The 25,864-nt window shown below is 39.2% G+C and overlaps 1 protein-coding gene across 4 annotated transcripts in view; it reads right to left on the reverse strand.

Moving 5' to 3' along the window:
* Nucleotides 1-25,864, reverse strand: part of DYM (dymeclin) — a 223,273-nt gene that overhangs the window by 99,243 nt on the left and 98,166 nt on the right. For all 4 annotated transcript variants that reach the window (XM_030471037.1, XM_030471039.1, XM_030471038.1 and 1 more), the window contains 3 exons: nt 24,291-24,416; nt 12,972-13,085; nt 11,540-11,634 (listed from right to left, as the gene is read on the reverse strand). In XM_030471037.1, coding sequence (XP_030326897.1) covers nt 11,540-11,634; nt 12,972-13,085; nt 24,291-24,416 — 335 coding nt within the window. The remainder of the gene's footprint in view (nt 1-11,539; nt 11,635-12,971; nt 13,086-24,290; nt 24,417-25,864) is intronic.

Raw genomic sequence — 25,864 nt, forward strand, 5'->3', positions numbered from 1 at the left:
AAAGAATGAGTCATTCAACAGTTGTAAAGACCTGATGCACATTAAAGTTGTTAAATCTCCATTCTTTCTTCCCTACCTACAGTTTCGCCCTCCACTTAACAGTGTCAGATGTTTCAAAGTGCAATATTCTCTTTGCGAGCCATGCAAGCTACGTGAAAGTGCATGGTGGTAGGAATCATGGAATGGTTTGTGTTAAGAAGGGACCTTAAAGCTCATCCAGTTCCAACCCCCTGCCACGGGCAGGGACACCTTCCACTAGAGCAGGTTGCTCCAAGCCCCTGTGTCCAACCTGGCCTTGAACACTGCCAGGGATGGGGCAGCCACAGCTTCTCTGGGAAAAGTCTGTGCCAGCGCCTCAGCACCCTCACAGGGAAGAGCTTCTGCCTCAGAGCTCATCTCAATCTCCCCTCTGGCAGGTTAAAGCCATTCCCCTTGTCCTGTCCCTACAGGCCCTTGCCCAAAGCCCCTCTCTTTCACGAACTGTTATGACCTATTCCTAAAATGAGTTAAAAAGCCAGTCTGAAAATCCTCTCTTAATGTGAGGTCTGAATGAACCAAAAAATTTCCATGTGTGGTGGAAAGGAAGGTTTTCAGGAGCAATTTGGAGGACTGCGACACAGTTCATTTGGGTGTAATTACTAACTGCTCTGCTTCCCTCCTTGCACCCACCCATACCTACCCTGGCTTCACATACCTGGAAAGTAAAATTAGTTCACTGAATAGCAATGCTGGAACAATGTTAGACATATATAATGACATGAGTTTAATGAGAAATAAGAATCAGCCTGACAAGAAAGAAAGAAAAAAAAAATTTATAATCAATATTGTCTTTCTGTTTCATATTGATGCTTACTTACAGCCATAATACTATTTTAATTGTCAGATAAATCCTTCTAAGGTCATCACTCATTCATTTCTTTAAATCACAGCGCACAGTTTTTTTCCAAAGAGATAATTTCTAAAAAGGAAAGAGTACACGTTGTGTCTGAATAAAGCAGATAATGAGCCCAATACCCTGCAAGTGAAGATAAAAGACAGGTTCACTCAAGTCATTATTTCAAGTCACCTGTAAGTACGTTCCATTCAAAGCATACTGAGAAGACGAGGTGACAGTTTCTAGGATTCTACTAGAATAGCAAATAATAGTTTCTGAGAGACAATTAGAATTCCCTTGGGTTTTTTAGATCTCAGGAAATCTTATGCAGGACAATTTATTGTTATAAAACAAGACTACAAGATCCACATCTTCAGTGTACTGTACCTTAGACAACCAAATCCCCAAAAACACAGTGGTATACAACCCTGTAAACATTTTAGTGGCCTTAACCTTCTCTTCCAGGCCAGGTAAAAGAAATCAAAATTGTGCTAGCTGGACTGGAATAATGTTGCTGGCTTTCTCACTTTTGCTTCCTTTCCCTATTAAACATGTAGAAATCTGAAGTGACATGACTCAGAACCTCAGTCTACTCTGCAAATTCATCTGTAAAACAGAGGAATTGTATCACAAGAATAGTTATTTCTGTATAGGTTTCCTCAAGTATTTCTTCCTCTCCATTATAACGCATTTGCAAGATCAACAGTTTTAGAAGCTGTAAGGTTCCACCAAAAAAAAGAAAAGTTTTAAGACTATTTCTTAGTATTTTAAGACTATAATCAAACTGTACTGTTTTCAAAGAGCTTATCAAAGAGACAACTACGAATAGGACATTCATAAGAATTAAAGATGCGACAACAGGGCTTTCTACCTCCAGACTGCCACTCTTTGATGCATGCATATATCTGTGTGATGCTCTAGATTCCCTGAGACAAGTATCAAAACTTCAATAAGATTCAGTTCTATGGCTTCAAGACAATGAGGACTGTACAATTTCCTGGATGGCAGAAGAACAATGAGTTGTAGTAATGACTTCCCCCCCAAAAATGACAGCACTACCATGATGGCTATGTCTTACCAGTCAGCAGAAACACAAAAAGCGGTCAAGGAAAGAGCAAACTATCTTGTCTGAAGCTTAAATGCTTCAGACAAGTGTATTTAGATACTAAAATACAAGATACAAGACAGAGTGGCGTGTATTTAGATACTAAAAACCTTTTTAAGCCAGATGAGCAATCAGCAATGGTATTTGTAAGCAGCCCTATGCCGTGACATGCAAAGCAGAGAGTAACATAGTTCAACCACTCTGCTTCATGTGAGAAGAGCCCAAGACAGAGAGAAGTAATCGTTTGCCCAAGACTCCTCTGTGGTTCACACCATTACAATCTATCTCAAAATAAAGCTATGAGCCTGTCCATCTGGGAAGTCTCCATAACCCATGAGCTTAGGGGTCCCAGGCTCTGAACACTTCCAATGGCATGCAGGGCACTCAACTGCTCACACCAGATGGGGGACGAGGGTATTACTGTCCCATCAGGTGCCCACTCAGAATCCCCAGCAGGTGCAACCAGGCTTAAATCAAGATCAATGATATTTCCATGTTGGAAACAGCTGATATCAGCCTAAAACCTCACCTCCATATGTTACACACAGGCAAAAACAGGCGAGCCCACATGGAGTGCTCCTCTTTCTGTTGGAACATCTGAAGCAGTATTTTAACATGCTTGTCCGTGACGACACTCAATGCATGGTAATAAAGGATGCTTCACTCCTTTTAAATATTAACCCCATCATATTTGCTTTGCCAAGTCATACCAACAAGACGACACTTGCAACTAATATTCTCATTTCCCGTATCTCATCAATCGTCGTCTCCCCTTTTGTCACAGCCTTTCCTACTAATTGCAATGACACCTCCCAATTTTGAAATGGCTGATCAGCTTATAAGCTTCCCTACAGCTAATCTAGGTCAACACGCTACTAACAAGGCCAGCATATGTTTCTTTTATTTAACTCTACTGAGATCTTTATAAATTGCTTCTATCTCCCAACAAAAGCAGATCTCGGAACCCACAGATTTGGGAACCTCTGTCCCCACAGATTTGTGAACCTACGTGTAAGTAGGAAGAGTGGCAGAATGGAGGATGAAGGGCATAAAAACCACCTGCAAACAGACTAGTGTGCCTGTGTCTGCAAACAGCCTGTGAAAGAGCAATCCAAAGTTACCCTAGGTTGACCAATTGACATAGAAATCTCTCCAGGTATCCTGCTGTGCATACAACTTCTACTACTGACAGTCCACGGATTAAAAGCACAGTTCAGACTCAGTGGCTTGGAGCTGTTGGATGATCTTCTGTTTCCACAATGCCCTCTTTCAAACATGGCCTGAACATGAGAACACCATGAAGGCCCTTTTTCTGAGAAGCTGTTAGTTTTCACTCTACTTTATTAGTTGTTGAAGCAAGTAATAAAAACGGGATTACCACTTTTGTAACTGTACTGCACGGGGGATAAAAAAAAAAATAAAATTACTATAAAGCAGTTTCTCATAAATAAAGAATCATTTTATATCCAGGTTAGATAATAAATGTCTTGTCCTCTAAACTAAAATGCTACAAAACTATTTTCAAAGTCAAGCAACACTAAAATGTCCTTGAGGTTTTTAATTCTTACTTCTGAGGCAATGTCAACCACCCAGTTCTATGGCCTTCCATACCGAAGAGAATTTATTGCTAAAATCTAAGTCTTACAGCACAAGGTAAATGACAGCAAAGTGAAGCCAAGGGGAAGGGGGGGGAAATCAACGCAAACATTTCCAAGCAACAAATTCATCAGGCAGAGTACTATTTGGCAATGAAAGCTTGCTGGGATGAACAGGTCACTTGCTACTGCTTCACAACAAACACAGAAAACCAAACAAGCTCCTTGAGCTGCAGATAAATCACCTGAAGCTGTACCCACAGAAAGGTGCTTCCTGTTTATTTCAGTGACATGATGTCTGTATGAAAACATTTCGGGACAGAAATTACTGAAATCCATTGTTTGTATCAATAGTTCCCTCAAGTACCGAATCAAAGCCTAGGGCTGCAGGGCATGCTGCACACTCATGCCCTGCATATGAACAGCGCCAACGAAATCCAACCTAAGCCCAACATTAAAAAACCCTTCATTTAAAAAAACTTAGGAAATAGCCATACTGTTGAGATAACTTTCATTAAGGTAATTTCCTTTTAGCACAGCCACAATCCACAGGTGATGCAAAAGAGGAGAAAAAATTACGTATTATTCTTGAACAGCTCAGACCAGAGATATTTACGTTTTACAATCAGAAACCATGGATTTGTGACTACGCCCCTCCCAGTATCTTCAGAGGCAGACATCAATGGTTTAGTGAAACTGCTCATTATCATCGATCCCTTTCTTCTTTTCTTTTGGTTATTAAAAGGAAGAGGACAGCTGATGCTCAGGGGGTTCAGTATTTAACAGCTCTGGCCACAGGACATTAATCCCAAGCATCCCTTTCAGAGCTTAATCTTTTATTATTGTATAATTTGACTTGTGAAATCTCTTGATCTACACTGGTGTGCGAGCAGAAGCAGCCTCTTTTCTCTAGGGTTTGCTATTATGAACACTCCTCTATTACGATTAAGAGATCAGTAAACTTAAATTTAATTTACTGGTCCAATTAAGATTTGAACCCAGAATATAAAAGACTTGTCTACTAATCGCTCCTACGGTGGCATTAAAGCCATTAAAGTCTGGGCTACCAGTGTGCATGGCATGATGCAAACCTGCATGTTCCAAAGCATCCTTGGAGCCACACAGCTCTAAGCAACAAAGCTCTAAGCTCTCTCTTCTTTTATTACTGTTAAAACAGTAATAAAAGAAGGAGGAACTAGTATTCATGTTCTGTGTTAATAAAGGTATAGGTTGGCTATTCTGCTATAAATCCTTTTTTTTTTTTTTTTAATGAAAACTGAAAGCTGACATTTCTGAAATCAGATTTTTTCCAAAATACTGCTTCATAGGGTCAAAGGGTTCCAACCCCTAAATCTGGAACAATTTTGGGAAATTCTCTATCTGAAAAATAGCTCTAATTTAACACCATTCACTCCCCTGCTCTAAGAAAGAAGCCAGTAAGGTGACTTTCACATAAGTACTGCATACCGTATTCACTTCATTTATTTTGCCCCATTCACATATCTCATTTAAAGATAAAAATGCTGACTAAGCTAACATTTCACAATTTCAAAATCATGGTTCCTCTATGAGAAGCAACTCTTTTGCCCTCTACTTTTTGAATGAGAATTAAATTATAAACCAAACAGCTTTGAAGCATTCATGCAGCAACCTGGGTTTTTTTCCCAAGTTTTTCTCCTTAAGAAGTGCCTCTGACTTGGGTAAATCCATTTCACTAGTTTTCTGCACCAACTGCCCCATTGCTCTCTTCCAGCTAAAGAGGAAGCTGTATGTTAAAGAACTTTCTGAAAGCATTATGGACATTGAAGTAAAAAAGGCAGGAAAACCAGAATGCTCACAGCATGCAAAGCCACATGGGTTTATCTTCTTATGTGAGCAGCCTAACGAGTTTCGGGCCAGCAATTACATCTCATTATTGACACTGCTAAAAAATTTATTAAGCAATTGGTAAATTCTACTTTCATCAAATTCACACACTAACAATTTCAGATTTTTCAGTTGAACACGGCCCCTAATAACAGGTCAGATCACAAGTATCTGCTGCATAGATGTTTTTCTTTGCTGAACACACATACTGACCTATTTGAATAACCAAACTCCTAGCAAACTCAAGATGTTTTCTATACACAGAGATCCTTGCTGAAGAAAGTGAAGGTTTAAAAACACTTTTTCAAAAAAAATATATATAAAATAAATAAAAATATTTTCAACAAATGCTCATAAGCCAGAAAAAAAAGCCATGGTATCAGACGCAATTAACACATGGATCACAGAGTCATCATCACAAACACAGCAACATGTGAAAAAATTGATTTGTTTCCTCCTAATCCCTAATTTATAAAAGCAACAACTGACATAATCTAGGGAAAAGCAGAGGGAAGTAATAGGATTTCTTCTTTTAAAGATGATACAACATGAAAATTGACAATAATAACAACTAATCTGACTACTTACAGCCTATAAAATGCTAGGCAGGAAATATAGTATGTGACACACTCCATCAAATAACATGGGGGATATTACAAAGATGTGCAATCCTATAAAGATGACCAAAAAAGGAAAACATTGCAAGAAAAACCTAGCTACTTTATTAAGGGGAACTGTGAACTAACCAAAATTCAAATTCACAAACCCAACAGATATTTATATTGTAAGCAAAAATCATTCTTGGAAAAGCAGTGAACTCTCTTCTGCAGACAAACTACTTTTCATTTCTGCAAACCCAAGCACTCAAGAATTCTACCAGAACCCAAGAATAAAGCACACATCTAAATGATTAAAAATTGTGTGCTTAAATAAAAAAAATTAAAAAAAAAAAAAAAAAGGAAAAGAGTAATTCACAACATGTTTTAATAATTCACTTTTTAACTGGAGTTACTGTTTGAATCACAAATGTTTTACACTACTCTGACCATTTTACTCAGAGCAAGCAGGGCCATCGTTAAATAAATGGCTGATAAACTTGTAGTCATTGAAAAGTCAAAACAACCTGAAAACACTGAAATCTGGATGCACATTACTCCATATTTTTAAAAACCAGCTACATGGTTTCATAAGCAGGAATATAAAACACAGAGCTTCATGTGTCTACTACAAAAATTCAGATACTTCCCTAGGAAAAAAATCAAGTTAAATGACCACTTATGAGAAATGCATTTTCTCCTCATGCCATATGTATTTTTTACTCTCTGCAGCACTAATGATAGTAAGCTTTTTTCTCATCCAGCATGAAATTTTCTGATCAAAGCCACTTGCCGCTGGTATGTACTTAATAAACACATTGCAGCAGCAATACATTTCTACAGAAACTCATACATTACAACTTAAACACAGGTTTCAACCCAGCATAATCTTAGTTTAAAAAGTACAGTTTAAATCAACATCATGTATTCTTGTTCTTAAAGAACCGCCATAAATATCTTCACTCAAGAAAATCCTCACAGACTTCTATAAGAGGAAACCATACCAGAAAAATTAAATTACTAAACTAGGAAACTGCAAAAACAAAATGGTTTTGTTGGCGAAGGGAAACTTCTCAAATATAGCAGCACCTGTCAGAATGGATGGGAATTTTTCTTCGTAGCTTAAGAAGCATAATTGTCTCTGGAAAATGATGAACACTTTGCTGAAGAGCACAAAGGGAAAGAAGGGCTTTGTCCTCTTCCCAGATGAGAGAAGACAGACTTGGGGATCCACAGTGATGCAGTCTCCCTTTAGAAGAACGGATATTTTAAGCACAGTACTTACAGCTGTATTTAAAACAAAAAGAAGACAAACCCAACATTGAGCAACTCCAGTGCTCAGCATTATGCTCCAGGGTATCGTACAGCTTCCAGGCTCGCCAACCAGCGAGAAGTAGGGTTGCTATCTCTGCTTCTGCCTGTCAGACACAGAATAGGCACAGCTGGCTGTAGGTCTCCTGCTTTGTTGTCATAACAGGTATAGCAGGGCTACAACAACACTCCAGCACCACATACTGCATCCCACAGCATGCACAAGTCTCTGATCTGTATCCCTTCTGAGCACACCTTTTTTCCTGATTCCACCTGGCTCCTGTGAGCATCAGGAGGATCACAGAATCATAGAATCATGGAATCCCAGACTGGTTTGGGTTGGAAGGGACCTTAAAGCTCATCCAGTTCCAACCCCCTGCCACGGGCAGGGACACCTTCCACTAGAGCAGGTTGCTCCAAGCCCCTGTGTCCAACCTGGCCTTGAACACTGCCAGGGATGGGGCAGCCACAGCTGACAAACCTCTTTCTTCATGTCGTTCCCTGAATCCCACTGAACTCCCTATGATAGCCAAAGACATCTATAAAATATGGCACTGATATAATTACATGCCATCTTTTGATATTTAAGTTCCTTATGTCATCTAACAGGGAGAAGCGCAACCGATGAAGTGTTCTTAGCGGCTCACACGGCCCTGTGTGTGAACAGCTGTGGTGATAGCGTATTAAAAAAGGAAAACTGGATAGTGTTTCTAGCCTCATAAAGTCATTTAAAGTTAAATGTGCATGTCTAATTAGCGAGGTGTACGGCAACCTCTAGTGGTATATGCCTGCTCAGAAAACAGCAAACATTCCAATACATGAAGCTATAGCAAAAGTGGTTGCCTGAAGTAATCCGTCATTTTCTTGTCACTGATTTTATTAGAACGACATGGTGATGAGATGTCAGAATACAGCTGTTCAGAGACAGACTCTCCATTTCCAAGTGTGTCACATACTGGAGCAGGCAGGCTAGCTGTAGAAAAAGCCAAAGATCCTGAAAGCTGTTTCCAAATAGGTTAAAGGAATTGATGCCGACTAACTGAAGTTTTAAGTGACAAATTGAATACCCGCCCTAATATTGCAGTTATGGCTTTACTTTTTGGTAATTGGATTTGTAGAACAGAAACCAGGCAAAGGAAAAACCTACACTCACTGCAGGTAAGTAACACTCCACCTGGTTGTGCTTTACTGCTTAGAGACTATACAGCTACTTTTGGTAGTCGTTTGTGACAATCATGACATCGACACACGTTTTATTTGTTTATAATAAGTCTACCAATATAATTTAAAGATACTACAAATGTCAGCACTCCACAAACATGACAGAGACACAGTGCAGTGCAATATCACCCTTGGCACTATGCTGATAAACTAGCTCTGTGTAATTAGAAACAAACCACTGTTAACAGTGGATAGGGAAGGGAAGGATTGTGAAGTCAGGGTAATCTACAATAGAAGACATCCAACATTAAGTGAACAGTGCTTTGGATCTTACTATAAGACATCTATTACATCTATTTTTACTTCCAGCAGCTGCTTGTGATAGATTTATACAAATCTATCAATTTTCATGCTTTCTGTGACACAAATTACCCAACATTATGAAGTTGTATTTTGCTGAGCTCTTAAGTACACTACATTGAATATTCCCAGCTAATTCTTTCAGAGAAAATAGTCTTCAGAATTTAAAACAATTGGCAGTCGATGCTCAGAATAGGATTAGGAAAAAGCCTGCATGGAAATGGAATTACTTCTCACATTAAGGAAGGAATCATTAGAGCATCTGGTGAGGCTTCAATGATGGCTGTTCAGTTATATTGCTAAGCAGATTTTAAGTTAAGTATTTCATAGCTACTTAATTTAAAAACCTATACCCTAAAATACTTCATGCAATATAAAATACCATCTTCTTTTTAGGCTCTTCCTTTACTGAAACTACTTTTTCATTATAGATACTGTGGTTTCTTCTCTCAGAGATGCTTGCACTCTGATGGCAGAACCAGAACAGGAATTTAAATATAAGTATTCCGCTTTGGCATCATGGAGAAAGCTGGGTCCATCAGCTCTAGCTAAGTTTAATAGTGGCTAAGTTTAACAGGCTTCATAAGGCAGGAAAAGGAAGGACAATGTATGCTTCAAAACATCAATCTCTTAAGAAACGTGCATTCCTATTGCTGTTCTTAATAACTGAAACTTAGAACAAGTCTGTGGATTTTGAGAGGAAATTGGGTTAAAATACTTCCTTTATGGTGCTTAAGCCTGCCAGGGAACCCAAGGTTGTAAAGCTCCTGAGAAGAAAATGCTACTGTATTAGCAGTAAAGTCACACAGGAGACAAGCTGCCCCTGCAACTGACTCTGCCTTCCAGCCTGCTCATCTTCTAGCGCCGCAGGACATTTTACAACAGAGTTAAACACAGTTTTATAGTACAGTCTTTTGATTTATATGCAATCATGATCTTGGTGACAAATTAAATCCCAAACTTGGTGGCCATTTTTGCCTATTTTCCAGATGTACAGCTTTTTAACTGCAGAATAAGATCTTCTTTCCCTAGCCCTCCTCCTGTTGCCCTGTTTTCCAAAATTTAAAGTCACCTCTACTACTTCCACAATAATAATGATATGGAGCATCTGGCTACAAGGGAGAAGCTTAAAAATAACAGCATGGAGTCTCTTTGGACTATAGTCCAGCAGACCACATGCTTAGCCATTTTCTAACCCAATTAAATCAAAGCAATCCAGCTAAACTTACTTTGAACCATGAGTTTGAACTTTGAATGTAGACGTCCATAAACTGAGAGCATTTTGACAAAAGCCAAGCCACACAGAAATACACATGCAGTTAGCCTAAAGGACTCAAGGTTACGGAGCGGTGATAGAGCTGGCTGTAACAGGACTAGCAAGGTAACCTCTTCCTGCCCCAACTACCAGAGGAACACACCTCACTTTGGTCTGCAGAAACAGCAGCAAAATAAAATGGATCAAAATCAGAAACTGGGAATGTCGGAAAAAGCTCTGAAGTGGCAAAGTATCACACGAAAAAACAGACGAAGTGTTTCAGCATCAAGGTAGAGCATCTCACACCACACCAGGATCTGTGATTTCAGGGGGCAACATTTGCAAATGCTTGGAAAACTCAGACTCTGTGCCTATGATTTGAGAAATGAAGCAAGTATTTCATATGATGTCTGTGATAGGTAACAAGAAAATAGCTCCAATTCAAATTCTGAACCCCCACTGTCACTGCCAAAGGTATGAAAAGAGAGCAAGCATCAGAAGGGAAAAGGTAGAGGCAGAATGCTTTCATCCTGGTTTGCTGTCCATACTTCCACAACCAACCATTTCCAAAAGAGAAGGAACTCAGAGAGAATTAAATCCTGAGGAGCAATGGTTTAAGAACAATGCCTTGTTAACCCAGCCCTTTACAAAGTGTACAGGCATGCAATTATCATTTACTTATTTTTGGCACGCTGTCTGTATTTGACAAGCACTGTTAACAGTTTATTCCAGATCGCATTAACAAGGACCTTCCCAGTTTCCCCTGGAGCGTGGAGTGGGGCTGACTGCCAAGACGAAAAGGATGCTGGACACACGATTACCTGCCTTTACAAAGAGGTCTGCAACTTCAGTATCTACTTCTTTAAAGTTATGGCCCTGTTTTAGGACCAGAGCAGATATTGACTACTTATGGCTACAATGGCTAATAAACTTTATCAGTTGAAAAGTATGTGTTTTATTGCCCATATCATCGCAAAATGGTCATTGTGTTATGTCTAACTTAACAAATAGATCTATTGCCAAATATGCAGGAAGAAGTAAAGCAAGTTGAAAATCCAGTCTGTATAGTATTTGGGAACCACCACTCAAGTGCCTTTTTATAATAATGTGATACATGACTTAAAAAAAAAAAAACCCAACCATAATTCACACAAATCCCTGAAAACCTTCTGGTTTGAAATCAGCTACTGTGCTGTTCTGTTAATAGACTCCAAAGTTTCTCAGACAGAGAAACTAGTATCTTTTGTGCATTCAGAACAGATTCAAGTATAAAGCAAAGAGGTTTATTCTAGGATTGTTTAGTTATTCAGTTAGCATTTCAGCTATTTACTTCATTGGTATCTATTAAGGAATACAGAATACAAGTTCCTCTACTCCTGAGTTTCAAAGATGAGTTTCAAGAGTCTTTATATTTACCTGATGATCCTCTGAGCCGCATACTGATGAAGTGAGCGGAACTGTGCTGACATATTTGCTAAGGCTGCCAGACAATTTGTATGAAGGTATTTGTCCTGTCAGAAAGAAGAGGAAAGAAAAAACCTACATCAAGCTGTTCTTTTGATACACTGACACCTATTGCAGGAATCATTCAAAAGACTGAGTAATACATATTGCTTTAAAGGACACGGTCAAAAGCATACAGCGGAAATGCAAAGTGTATATACTTGGTGATGTTTTAACTGGTTGTCTTAAATTGTAAAGCTTACAAAAGAATGATTGTTTCATACAGATTTTGGAATGTGTATGTCCATATGGATACACATACACATATTGTTAGCAATGTTATTTACAATGACATCATAGATACAACAAATAATGAGAAACATTCTCATCTTCTCCCGTCCTCTCTCTCCCTTTTGTAGTCTTAACCAAAAATTTTCGCTTCATCTGCTCATCTCCCTATTAACTCTTTCAAAGCATTCTATCTATCCCCCAACTATAACCACACAACACTTCAGAGTGGTCTCCTTCTTAACACCCCTGAAACCATTTGTCCACGTAAGCATTTAAATGTTGGCCCTAGTGAAGTCAAGGGTTTGCACAGAACCAAACTTTTCACTTACGCAATCCAACAGGGGTTTATTTCCCTACTCAGACCTAAAATATACATTTACACAACACGACAGATTCCAAATCCTACAAATATATGCCAAGAACGGCCTCATTTCTTCCAGTTCTTTTGATCCTAAGTTTTAATCCTGAAGTTTTCCGATTTAAAATATATTTAAACATTTTTTGCTACTTTTCAATGTAAAAACTTCTGTGTCCTCAATTGCTAAATATACTCAAAAGTGTAGGATACCATGCCTATATGTTTGAGATAAGGTATAGAATCAAGTACTTGAAAAATGCACGAAAGCAATCTGATATGAGGCTGTAAAGTTGAAGCACTTTTGTTTGCTAGAGCTCAAAAAGCTTTTATGGCCCAGTCACCGTCCTACTTCATAAAACACTAACAATAAATAGAGCTGAATTTCCCACTTCTGAGTAACTTGAGAGGCAAACAACCTAAAAGGAATCATTTCTTCTCATAAAACTAAGAAACTTTTCTTCTCATCTGAAGATGAGTGTAGTGCCTGAATTACAGTCTTTAGAAAATCCTGCTCAATGAACTGGATGATGATACAGAAACGGTGTTACAAGTTCAGAACCACTTAACACTGTGCTTAGTTAATATGGCTGATCTGTCCATTTCCTTCCCTCCTGCGAATTCAAATGCCAACTGGTTGCAACAGAATGAAGAAAATCCCACACCCTGTTTGAAACTGAATTGATGCTGTTGAAGTTAGAAATGCACATGATGTGCGTAAGCGCACATAACTCTTACTAACTTACACATAACTCTTACCCTTGTCCGTGTCATGTTGTACTGGATGGTTCTTATCACGACTAATATCAGGAGACTCCCAAGTGAGATCTCTGTTAAGACACGCTCAGCATACCAGGTGATATTTTTCAATATCTGAAAAACAAGAACAAAATTCTTCAGCACCTAGGTCTGAATAAGAACACCAAAAGCTGTTTGTACTCTCGTATTCCTTCTGATAGGTAAACTAGCTTCCAGCCTCAAAAATGACAAAATCTGTTGTATTCTACAGCATGATTAGAAAAATAATAATAAAGAAAAAGAAGAAAAAAGACAGACCTCTGCAGTACTGTCACCTCGTAGATCTCATCAACTTTATCACCAGTCAAGTGGAAACACACTACGTGTAGAAAGACGATTCGACTTGGCATTTCCCCAATTTCTATGCCCTGTGCCACCACACGTCTATATTCTTATTGATCTTACTCTTCTCACTTCATAAAGTCTCCAGTTCCAAGCCAGCCACCTGAATAACATTGCCAGTTCCTTCCTATTTTCCCTCATTACCAGTTGGGCAAGAGGCAGCACATGCGATCTCTGACTGACCAGCAAGCGCACACACGCTGAAGGTCACGGGGCAGATCAGCAGGTTAACTGCTGACTTCACATTGAAGCCTTTCTCTTGCCAGATGTGACGCCTCTAGCCTTAATAGGTTAGTGAAAGTCATCAGCTAGGTTAAGAGCTGTGTATCTTTCAGCGCTCTCCACGATCAGGGTGGATGAAGTTTGCCACCATTTCTGAGTTCACTGCAGAAGGAGAATTCAATCCGCTCTCTCCTATTGGAGTACCCATCCAACCAACCCACAGTGATAGAGCAAAAAATCCCTGTCTTAAAGAACTGGTAAAAGCAAGTCAACAGGAACTCAACTAGTGCAGAAGATCCACTACAAATTCAGGTTTATTCTGGGTCACAACAAAAATTTGCTTAACAAGGACTATTGTATGAAGCTATAACTCCATACAACTTAATTTTTGATATATTAAGTGTATATCGTTGAAACTTCATGTTCAAAGAAAATCATACAGGTGCATTTGAAAAATCTAAACCCCATCAACCTCAACAATCAACTTCATTAAACTCTATTAACTCTTACGGAGTTACATGAAAACACTTCTGACCGTACCCCCTCTTGCCACTTCTCCTTTGGATGAGCAAAAAAATTGTTGCTCTTCAATTTATATAATTTCTGCTTTTAGAATTCTCTCTTCCTCCTCCTAACAAGCTCGCTCAGCAAAACCTCTTTAAGAGAGGGGATGGAGAAGTAGTAACTGAACTCCTAGGAGGAGATATGGAGAGTTGGATGCTAAATGACTTACAGAAGGCAAAAGGGAAAGGCAATGCTGGGAACTACTTCAAGTTGCTGCTGATTTCATACTATTTACTCCTTCTAAGACATACACATTCATGTAAACTGTCATGGAAAGTACCGTAATTGTATTTGCGAAAAAGGGTTATCTGGAAAGCAAAATTAAAATCATATATTAATACAGTGAAATTCTGAAATATTTTAAAAACAGCACTTTCAGAATCTAAAGCCTCATACAGTTACCTAAAAAAAAGAAAAGATCTATGCAATCGCCCCTACACAGGCTTTTGAAGGAATATAATATTAAATTCTGCAAAATCTATGGCAAAATCTGGGCCCATAGTTTAGGCATCTCTCATTTCAAAGAGTTAGAGCATAGCATCATCCCTTGGTTTGGTAGGGCGGACTCTTCCACTACAGCTCAACACTGCCACAGAGAAATGATTCCACATCTGAAAGTAAAAACACTGGTTGTACTTACACATTCAGGTGACCTGGAGAAATGGGCACTCAACACATAGGCATTTAGATCTTGTTATTTATTTGTTAACGGTGCAAAACACTGACTTGTCTCATTACTGGCAATGGCAAAGGGTTGCTTCGTTTCTCTGATAATCATGTGTTCATACACAATTATATGTTACGTTTTTAAATGATGTAGTCACTTCGCTGCTAACCACTAAAAAAGTGCAGATCTGGAATCCAAAAAGGTCACGCCATACCTGCATTTTCCAAAATACTGATTTTTTTCATTTGAAATTCTTTATTTTCTGTATTTAAGGGGATTATTAATGATGGTCATGCACACTGTTCACTAAAGCTCATTAAAGGAAGTATGTTAAGCAACCTTTTTTTCATTGCATATACTGGAGAAGGAAACAGGAGACCAAGAGCTATTTTACAAACACAACTTCTTCCATTCGGCCCAGAACCTGGATCTGTGCAAGCCTTTCTCAATTACAGAATCACAGTATTGTTTAGGTTGGAAAAGACCTTTAAAATTTTTGAGTCCAACCACTAAACCACATCCCTAAGTGCCACATCTACACATCTTTTAGATACCTCCAGGGACAACGATTCCACCACTGCCCTGGGCAGCCTGTTCCAGTGCTTGAGCACCCTTTTGGTGAAGAAATTGTTCCTAATATCCAACCTAAATCTTCCCTGGTGCAGCTTGAGGCCGTTTTCTCTTGTCCCATCCCTTGTTCCTTGGGAGCAGAGACCAGCCCCCTCCTGGCTCCATCCTCCTGTCAGGCAGTTGTAGAGAGCGATAAGGTCCCCCCTGAGCCTTCTCTTCTCCAGACTAAACCCCCCCAGGTCCCTCAGCCGTTCCTCATCACACTTGTGCTCCAGGCCCTGCGCCAGCTCCGGTGTCCTTCTCTGGCCCCGCTCCAGCTCCTCAATGTCTTTCTTGCAGTGAGGGGCCCAGAACTGACACAGGATTCGAGGTGCAGCCTCACCAGTGCCCAGCACAGGGGGACAGTCAATGCCCTGGTCCTGCTGCCGCACTGGTGCTGGTACAGGCCAGGATGCTTTTCATACAGTGGAATATGAGTAGGCTATGTAAGAGTCCCGTAAGAATATTAACAGCACGGTTGTCACTGCAGATGACAACTTGTTTTTAAATAGAACATATTCCTTTGGAGAGAAAATTAGAAGTTGTATTATAAAAAGAACACTTCAAGTAGGAAGTTCCCTTTCTAATTATCTTCCTGATCTTTGTTTCTCTTGCATCAGTCTGCTTTCGTTTTGAATTTTCCCCATGCTCTCCATAGTTGGGTTTGGAATATCACCAATATAATCAGCCAACGGACCGCTGTTGACCAATCCTTCCAAATATGAGTTTCGATAAGGCAGTTTGATGTATTTTACAATGTGCCTCTTGCTGAATTTCTTTTCTATTCAGCAGCCTTCATTCCTGCAGTAAGTTTAAGACACATGCACAGAGCACATGCCTCCCACAAAAGCACGTAAACTAAGCAAATTATTAATATTAAATCTGTGAAGCATCAAAGATTTTAAACACTATGCCGTTTTGAGGAACCCCCAGTAGTTACTCACAAATCATTGTAATGCAAATTGTATTAGTGTTGAGAATGCAGAGGTTAGACTACTACAACTGTTTGATGTCAACTACTCTGAAATACATACTCAAAGCACCCTGTAACCTACATATAATTCTGCTTCATTCTGTTCATCAACTTTTGCCCTTAAATCCCAAATACGTACGTCACAGGTCCCTGTGCTTTAAGGGTTTCTTTTCACTATCAGTTGGGATCAAGTCCTCCCTCTCTTACACACTATACTCCCATTTGTGACTTCAAAAGCATTTTTATCAGCTCCAAACACAAATCAAAGACAGACCTATCCAATCAAAGTAATATACAAAGACTTTTGACACATCCCGCAGTTCCTCTTCTCAGCAAACTTTGTGCTCCTGACAGAACTATTCATGATTAATCAGAAAGATTCAGATCAGCAAATTAAAAGGAAAAAAGAATTTTTTTTAAAGGAAGCATTCTCACAGGACTCCTGCTCCAAGCAGCCACCACCTTCACATCACTGATTTTCTCATCTCTCCCCTCAGCTTGATGCTGCCCAGGACACACATCAAGGCATCTGCTTCTCAATTACTCCACTGCAGAGTGTCCCAGGCTGGGCTCTGCAACAGTACTGTGGCTGTTTCCAGCATCTGTGATAGCAGTAGTGCTGGCAAAAATCAGGGTATTATTTAACACAAGGCTTTGGGAGATATTATATTTCCCTCAGTATCATGTAGGATCCTACTGTAAGGAATACTTAATACTCCAGACATAATTACATGTACATTTTATCAAAACTCTTGGTTAATAGATTCTAAAGCAAAATCCAAGTGGAAAAAAAAAGAATCTTATGAAGTTTATTCTAGACAAGGGTAATATTTTGTAAGTACTATTTTAAAAATGCCTTTTTTGTGTGGTGGTTTGGTTTTTATTAAAAACATTGTTTAACCTTCCATGCTCTGCATATTCCACATGCATACATATTTCCTACCTTTACCTCCCACCCTCATTTCTACCTTCACTGTGTGTCTTGTACTTTCACAGTATAAGAGACATTTGAAATAGCATCCCAATTATGATTCATCAAATTCTCTCCTCCCTCACTTTATTTCTAGCATACCTGAAAGCCCCTCTTTAATTAAGTATTTCAGGGAAGATTTCATTTGTCTGTGCTGAAAGATCTTTTTTGATGAACCTCCTAAAAAGGAGGAACCTCCTAAAAGGATTCTTACCCATTTATGCTTTGGAAAATCATGCATATAAAGGCCTACGCATCAAGAGGTACATCCCAAATATCATTATAGACTAGATACTCTACAATGACAAAAAAAGACACAGCCACTTAAGACGTACTTGGTAGGCTCAGGAAATTTATGTTACTAGGCGAGCTGATGCAGTTTGAGATCAGAAGTCACTTCTGTGCCATATATGAAGAGACAAAATACAAGGTCAGATCATTAAAATAAAACATGAAAAAAGTATCTCCATAATCAGATGCTAGCTAATCCCTGACTTTTTGTCAGCGCCTTCCTGCTTCCCACAAGGAGCTAAAGTGAAGCCAATGACTAACCTACAGAAGGGAAAACCACCATTTAAAAGTAGTGAAGTGCTGGCTAGGGTGACAAACATCCTCAGCAACAGGCTCAAGTGCGACAATTTCTGGTAAACGCCTTTTGCTAAAAGGATAGAAAAATCAGAATATGGGGAAGAGGGAAAGACTTGAGAGGTATTTAAGGAAGAATGGTCAAAGCTGAGGAACAAATAGGAAACATGAAATCACTACACGAAAGGTTTCCACATATAGCAGGCTATGAGTGGATGTGGAAACAAGTATAATTTCTGGTTGTAACAAGTCACTAATACTATTTTAAGACAAAGTGGTGATGGTCTAAATGAACGCAAGTCATCCAACGAGTTTCAGTAAACAAGGTCATCTGGTCAGGATGGACAACATAGACGATTAACAGGAATAGCCTTAAAGACAGAAAAATCCACATGTATTTTCACAAAAGAGGCAATGAAAAGTTAAAAAGCTGTTAGTTGAGTAATTAATGGATTATGCATATGAAATTCACTGCAAGAAGATACTCTGCTAGAGGAGAACTTAATCATCCTGAGGCTGCTAAACATAAACATATGATCACATATAGCAAGTTATGTGGGTTATTTCACAACCGCAAAATGCTAAATGAAGTGTAGACAGTCACTTTGGTTGCAATTAATTGTGATTTCTTAAAAACAGTTCAGGTGAAATTATGGTTATGTGAATATATCTGTTTTCAAGAGAAGATTTTATATAAGTAAATAAATCTACCACTTTGACAACACAGCGTCAAAGCTGAGCATCTGAACCTTCCAGAAGAAAAATACACTGTTTTTTGAAGAATCGTGTGATCACTGCATAATGTTTCTAGTCTGTAATACATAAATATTAACAGGGTAAGCTGTGATTGCATATTTCATATCCTGAAACTTCTGAACACTTACGTTATTGAAAATGTAACATACCCTTTTAAAAAAAATGTAACTATGAAAATGTGTAGTATAGAATACTATTTGTTTTGTAAATCCAATGTACAATTTGTTTTGTAAATCCAAACCATTAGTACATAAAGGCATGTATTTCCAGATGCTTATTGAAAAGAAAGAATTTCACTCAATTTGCTCTAAAACAATACCCAAAGAGTGGGTATTTTCCCTGTCTGAGACAAAATACATTAACCACAACAAAAAAGATCAACTTACTGATCAAATCTCTAATAAGTCATTTCTTAGAGTCTCTCATTTGCAAGTGAAATAGCAAAGCAACCTTCTCCCACCAATAAATTGAGGCCCATGTTTCTTCCTACCCCTTTTGGTGCTATTTTGCGGGGCACATCCCTGTGCTTTGCCAACCAAAGTGGGAGTTCCTTGATTCACACTGTGATGGAACTCAGAAGTCTCAGGTCCCACCATGTGCTCTCTCACAAGGGGTGTCTCCAACGAAATGAAAAATGAGACTGAAACAAGTCAGATAACCTCCAGTCATATCTTTCTCACACATCTATGGCTCCCTGTGCTATGCACAAGTTGTTACCTTTTCTGTTTTAACTCCCTGTGGCTCATTCCCAGCTCCTTGCCCTCCCACACCACATTCCTCTTAGATCTTTCTCTTCCCAGCTTCGACTTCCTCCAGTCACCTTGCCTATTCCAGTCTCTCATCAAAAACAAGTCTGACTTGACCTTCTCCAGCATTTTGACTTTGTTCATATCCTGCCTCTTTTCTCAATTCTTTGCTCAGCAATCCCAAATCTTACCTGTTTCTTGTTTATTTTGTCTTTCTCCCCCTCACCCCACCCATCCCATGTTCCTTGTGCAGCCAGCCACAGACTCTTTCCAATTTCTCCTAACCATGGTCATGTCAAGGCCAGGTTGGAGGTGGCTTAGAGCAACCTGCTCTAGCGGAAGGTGTCCCTGCTCGTGGCAGGGGGTTGCAACTGGATGAGCTTTAAGGTCCCTTCAACACAAACCAGCCTGGGATTCCATGTCAGCGGTCCTGTTCCTTCACACTGTATTCATCAGAGATGCAGATGTGTCACTTAGGGACATGGTTTAGCGGTGAACTTGGCAGCATTAGATTTACAGCTGCACTCAATCTTAAAGGTCTTTTCCATCATAAATGATTCTATGAGGCTTCAACTATTGCCAGGCAGCAACAGAAGCATCACTGGGAGCACAGGCCAATCCCACGGGAGCTGGAAGCAGCACCTACACAAGCTTCAGCTTGTCCCTTTGCATCTCAACTGACATACGATCACTGAGCAGGGGAGGATGCAAACAGCTCACCTGGCCCTAGGAGCAGCAAAATGAGAATATTCAATCACGACAGCCACCAGGCTACCTCTGACTATGCATCTGCTGCGCAGATGGAAACGGACTGCTTAAAAACAGAGGTTTATAATTTGGCCAAATTTAGTCAGATTATCGGCAGCAGAGCCCTAGCACAAAGGCCACCTGACACATTTCAAATGCCTAATGAAAAACATGATGTTATCAGAGCCTGATAAAGGACATGCTGACATCTTTAACCATGGACAAGCATGTCCATGTCCCAATCTAACTCCATAAATGGTCAATGGTTCACACTTGAACTTTAGAAACACCAACCCTGGAAAATTACATTCACTGAGACAACCATGCCTTGTAATAGTTCACCCCAAACCACAACAACACCCAAAACTCAAAGCTAAAATGTCACCGACCAGCCCCTATCACCTCAACTCTCCTCTTCCCCGTACTGGAGAAAGCAACCACAGCAGGCGGGCAATGAAATGCCTATTTAAAAAAACAACAGCGCCCACCACCAATGCTCCCATGGGCTCAGGCTGCAGAAGCACAAAACAAAGATTATCTTACATTTCAGAATCATCTGCCTGAACTCAGCGCCCCAGTTGAACAACCTCACTGGTTTGCTTATAATATTAACAAGGGAAAAAATTAAAACAACAAGTTCAGACCTGGGGCAGTCTCGCAAGAATAATTGAAAATTAAAATGTCTTGCTTAATTACTCTTTTTAACACCAGGCTCCTTGACACCTACAACTGAGGGTGCCAGAACTGCAGATGCAAAGAACAGGAACTCAGTTCTATATATACCGAGCACTGAGATTCTCAGTTTCCCATAACTTTGCTTGCAGGATATTTCTTCACACAATAAAAATAAACACAGTTAAATTGTGACTTACAATCTATCACTGTTTACTACAGCATAAAGTACTATAGTAGTACTATAGGTCACTGCTACATAAAGTATCATATGATGTTATTTTGACATCTGATTTCATTTCACTTAGTTTCATAAATCGGAGAAGAAAAATCAGCAATACTTCTTCCCTTCAGGGAATTCTTGCATTTACTCATTTACTCTGTTGTTATTATTATTATTACTGAATGAAATTGAGCTCTGTGTGGGTACAGGGACCTTACTGCACTAAGCCAAATGCAGGAACAGGACCTATGGTTCTGATTGTATTTTCCAGGCAGTTAAGACAAAAAAATGCTTCAGCAGTCAGAGAGAGTTTCTGTGGTTTCCTGAGCTCTTCGCCAATCAGTATAATCACAAGATTTATAAAACTGTGCTTACTAAAATTAATCTTTAAAATCAATAAATAAATGTGGGTTAAATACCACAAAGGAAAATAGCCCATAAATGGAGTGTACAGTCATGCTTCTCCCAAGAACAGTACGCAGGATACACAGCAGCAGAGAGAAAAACAGGTTGATCTAAAATACATCAAGCCTTTTTTATTTCATACTTTACCCAAGTGATGGGGAGAAAAACAAATCCTGCTGTAATTGCTAAAATCTGATAAATATTTGCAGGGAGTAAGAGTTTCATTCCAGATGTGTCACTGATGCTAGATGTTCACATTGTACAGAAATAACTATTCAGTTTTCCCAACTCTCTTCACTTTGCTGTCCTATAATATGCTCTCAGCCTTTAGGAGATTGAAGAAAGTATGAGACCGATTTCTTTCTTTATACTGTCCTTTTTGAAGAGTAACTTGGTCATTCATTCCTGGAAACATCCATTTAAGTAATTCAAAAAGACGAGTGACAGGAAGTGATTTATCAGTATGATTTTTAATCCTTTTCCCTCAAAACCGGGCACTAACTACACTTATCCCCATCATGGGACCTGTACAAACTCACTACCTATACAGCCATTCCCCAACAGTTCACGATCTACAAACATTCTGATATCCACATCCTTCTGTAACGGAATACATCCTTCAGGAATGGAGTAGATGCAGCGATCTAGAAGGTAACTTCATTTTTTTTAGTATTATGTGTTTTTTTCTATAAATAAGGAATCCTTTCTATAAGGAATACTTAGGAGTTGGTATCACAGTCATCAACTCTTCTCTATCACAGTTTATTTTGGTAGCTTTCAGAGTGCAGTTTAAGATCTGAACAGCGGGAGACCTACTTCTCCTTCGCTGCATCCAATCCACCCGCATGACACAAAGAATAAGAGCATGGAGCAAGAAAAAGCCTTCAAATTCAATAAGAAAAGCACTGCAAGGGCAGAAAAGCAAACTGCTTTGCCTCCAAGTTTGCTCTCTCCTCTGGCATGAAGGCATTTCAGATAATGGAGAAAAGGCTAAGAGGAAGAATAGTAAGGAACAGAGGAGGGCAGGAGGAAGAATTAAGAATATGTTACATCTATCCTCTGCAGCTTTGTAGCACTCCATCCATTAGGTTTCCATTTTCACAGCTTTTTCTGCAGTAGGGCTGACAGAAGATGTTCACATAGACAATCCTGAAGGCTCATCACTTCACACACACCTCTCACCTACTGAAGAAGCAGAACGAGCAAAACTCTGGCCATATTAATGGTATTATTGAATGGATGCTTCTCAGCAGACACTATGGAGTGGGAAAACACAACCACAGAGTAAAAGAAAGCAACAGTTAGTGAAAATCTGAAGTAAAATCAAAGATTAAATTGAGAAAAAACTGGAAGAAGCAAAAGCAGGACTGAAAAAAAACCTAAAACAGTGCAGGGTAAAAGGAACAAGGTGGGGTTTGGTTTTGTTTTTATTTAAAATGGAAGTAGTAAACTAATACCCACATGGCACAGAAAACCCTACAAATACTGGCAGGGTTAGCTGCAAAGGCAAGAATAAACTAGACAAGAAAACTTGATTTATGTTTTCATTCAACATCTGGATTCTCATTAACAAATTTCAGGGAAATCTTCCACTTCTACTTATCCAGTAAGGAATTTATTGAAAGACCATGTGTGAAGCCTTTAAAATGAATGAAGAATGAAGAGACTGAGGAGTGAAACCTTGTCTGCTGGAATCTAACGCTCAACAAGCTCAAATTACAAAAGAAGTTAAATGACTTAGTGATATAGAACCCCAAAATACACATCACACATGCACAAGGTGCAGATGTACAGGTTCGAGGCGCGTGAAATCGAGGCAGAAGAAAGTGCCAGGAAAATGTCGTTTCAGTTATCTGCATGGTTACTACAGCTGCTCCTCCTAAAAACCACTTCCTAAAAGGTACTCCCAGGAAACTGAATATCAACATCATCTCTTCTTGCATTCTCCATATAAAGCTATAGGAAATAATCTGAAATTTCTGAGAGTAAATACTGTCAGTGATTACTGTAAATGCCAGTTTTCTCTAAAATAGGCTGGAAATTTACCTAAGAGTTCTGTTTAGATACGTTGAAACCTGCTTCCAGTTTTTTGCATTTCATTAATTTCACATAACCCCAAAAGAGAATTCCCATGTCCCAGTCAAAAAAATCAAATAAAAATCAGTGCAGATATCTTCAGCATTACTGTAGCTTTAGAAGCTAGGAAACTAGAACGTCATTGTCCAAGCACAGATGGTTGAGGCCCATCAAAGCTAGTCAAAATTTGGATCATATTATATGTTCAACATAAAATAGATATTAATCTAGCAGAAAGGCAGAAAAAGAAATGCCAAGTAAGGAAGTAACCTTCAGTCTGGAAAATAAAACTCCAACTAAAAGCTCCTCTCGGCTGCATCAAACTGGTTAAGAAAAGTTTTTCAAGAGGAATAAGCAAGGTTTTCTGTGTTTTTTTCTCTCATTAAGCCCCTCCACTTTCATGGCAAACACTCAGCATCTTTGAGGCAGCTGCCTGGCTATTATTACATTAATCTGTAACAGGAAACACAAAAAAAGACAGAAAAAGAGGTATACACAGCACCTCCTCTACAAGAGGGAACGTGTTTGTTCACTCTGGAAAGTTTTGAAATGATTCTTCTAACTTCGGGTTAGTCCTCACGAAAGAAATATGTATATGTCATCAAATTTGGATGAACACATACAGCTCTGCTGAGGAAACAGATATACCGATATACCTTTATGAAAGTGAAGATTTAAACCATTTTTAGAGCTGAAGAATTATTTACCAAAACAACAACTCACCACTTCATGAATGGATCGGTTGAAGCCATCATCCTCTGTAAGGATCAGCAGAATGATCAGAGCCATGTAAACATGGTGTGAATTCCTTTCTTCAACATGATACAGAATTTCAAGAATTGGCAGAACCTTTAGGGAAGAAAAAATGTGTGTATTAGTTTAGTCTTCAAATACCTCACACAATAAAAAGAGGAGACTCTAAACCTCCCGTGTATTACCCTGCCCTTAACAACATCATAGCAATTCCTCCTTCTTGAAATAACCACCCCTAAATAGTGACGTACAGTGTTCAAACACCTTCCATCTGTTTCATTCTGTCTCCACAAGAGAGTCTAAACAAATTCTTTCTTGTGGTCGGACATGGAATTTCAATTCCTAATAAATGAGATTTCCAGCCATACCAGTTACCATGGGCTCTGAAAGCTTTAGTTCCCCTGTAGACCATGCGGAAAATAAAATTATTAAACAAGATTTTCACCAGTTGAAGGAGGAAAACAATTGTTTCTAACCATTTGTGCTCCCACAAGCCAGGTCTGAAGACTTTCCTCATCAAACATAGCCAAGCATAAAGGAGCTGAGGTGCACAGAGGCATTTTGAGACCTGAAACTCAAAACCCACTTCGGTGTGCGGAGATAATCCCAGAAAAGAACCAGTTTGGGTTGGATTAAGACTAAAAAAGGCCTGTTTTTCTAATTCTAGATAATACGCAGCCAAAGAGAACTGACATTATGATGAGAGTTCAGCCCAAGGTCTTGCAACATTTCCACCAGGATGAACGGCTTAAGCCAAAGACTCGCAATAATAATGAAAACGGGATTTCATTGCAACAGCAAGCATACCTGAATGTTAGTCTAAAGTTAATCCAGATGCAAACGTTGTCTCTCTACCAACTGAAAATTAGCTTTCCACTGGCTTAGGACAATGTGGCTTCCCTGGGCTGTAGAAATAGGCCTAAATCACAAAATACCCTGGAAAAAGGAACTGAAGAAAACTCTCAATTCCAAGATAGCGGATGAGATGCAGAATTTGTTCCAAGAAGCTTCTAGACACCTAAAGAGTTGCTGTTTCTCAAAACAGGCCGAGTGCAGCAGGATGAATCATGTTAAACCTATTCTGGTGAGCAGCCAGGACACCGAGTCCTTCACAGGCCTCTGAAGTTACCAGAATGTTCTCTTACAATCAACCAGTCCCCAAACAGTTGGAACATATTAAAACACACAACAGTTTCTATTAAAACCAATGAGATTGATCTAAATGCTGCAGGCCACAAAACCTTTTGACAGATGCTTTGGCCAGGGTCAACACAATACCACAACAAAAGCAGAGGGAAAGAAATATTTATACATTGCAATCATCCTTCCATTTCAAAGGATCCTTCACAAACTCCTCTCTCCAGATGAAACCGGAGTTGATGTCTTTGTATTTTGTGAATATAGGTCTTGAGAGTAAAGACCATGTTTTCCCTGGAATGTCTACTTAGCATATATAGCAAAAAATATTAGTCCTTTTTCGTGGATAGGGGAAAAGGGAGACAAACATCACTGCATTAGTCCACTCTTCAAATTATTTCTATCTC

The sequence above is a fragment of the Strigops habroptila genome, chromosome Z, assembly GCF_004027225.2.
Source record: "Strigops habroptila isolate Jane chromosome Z, bStrHab1.2.pri, whole genome shotgun sequence".
NCBI classification, from domain to species: domain Eukaryota; kingdom Metazoa; phylum Chordata; class Aves; order Psittaciformes; family Psittacidae; genus Strigops; species Strigops habroptila.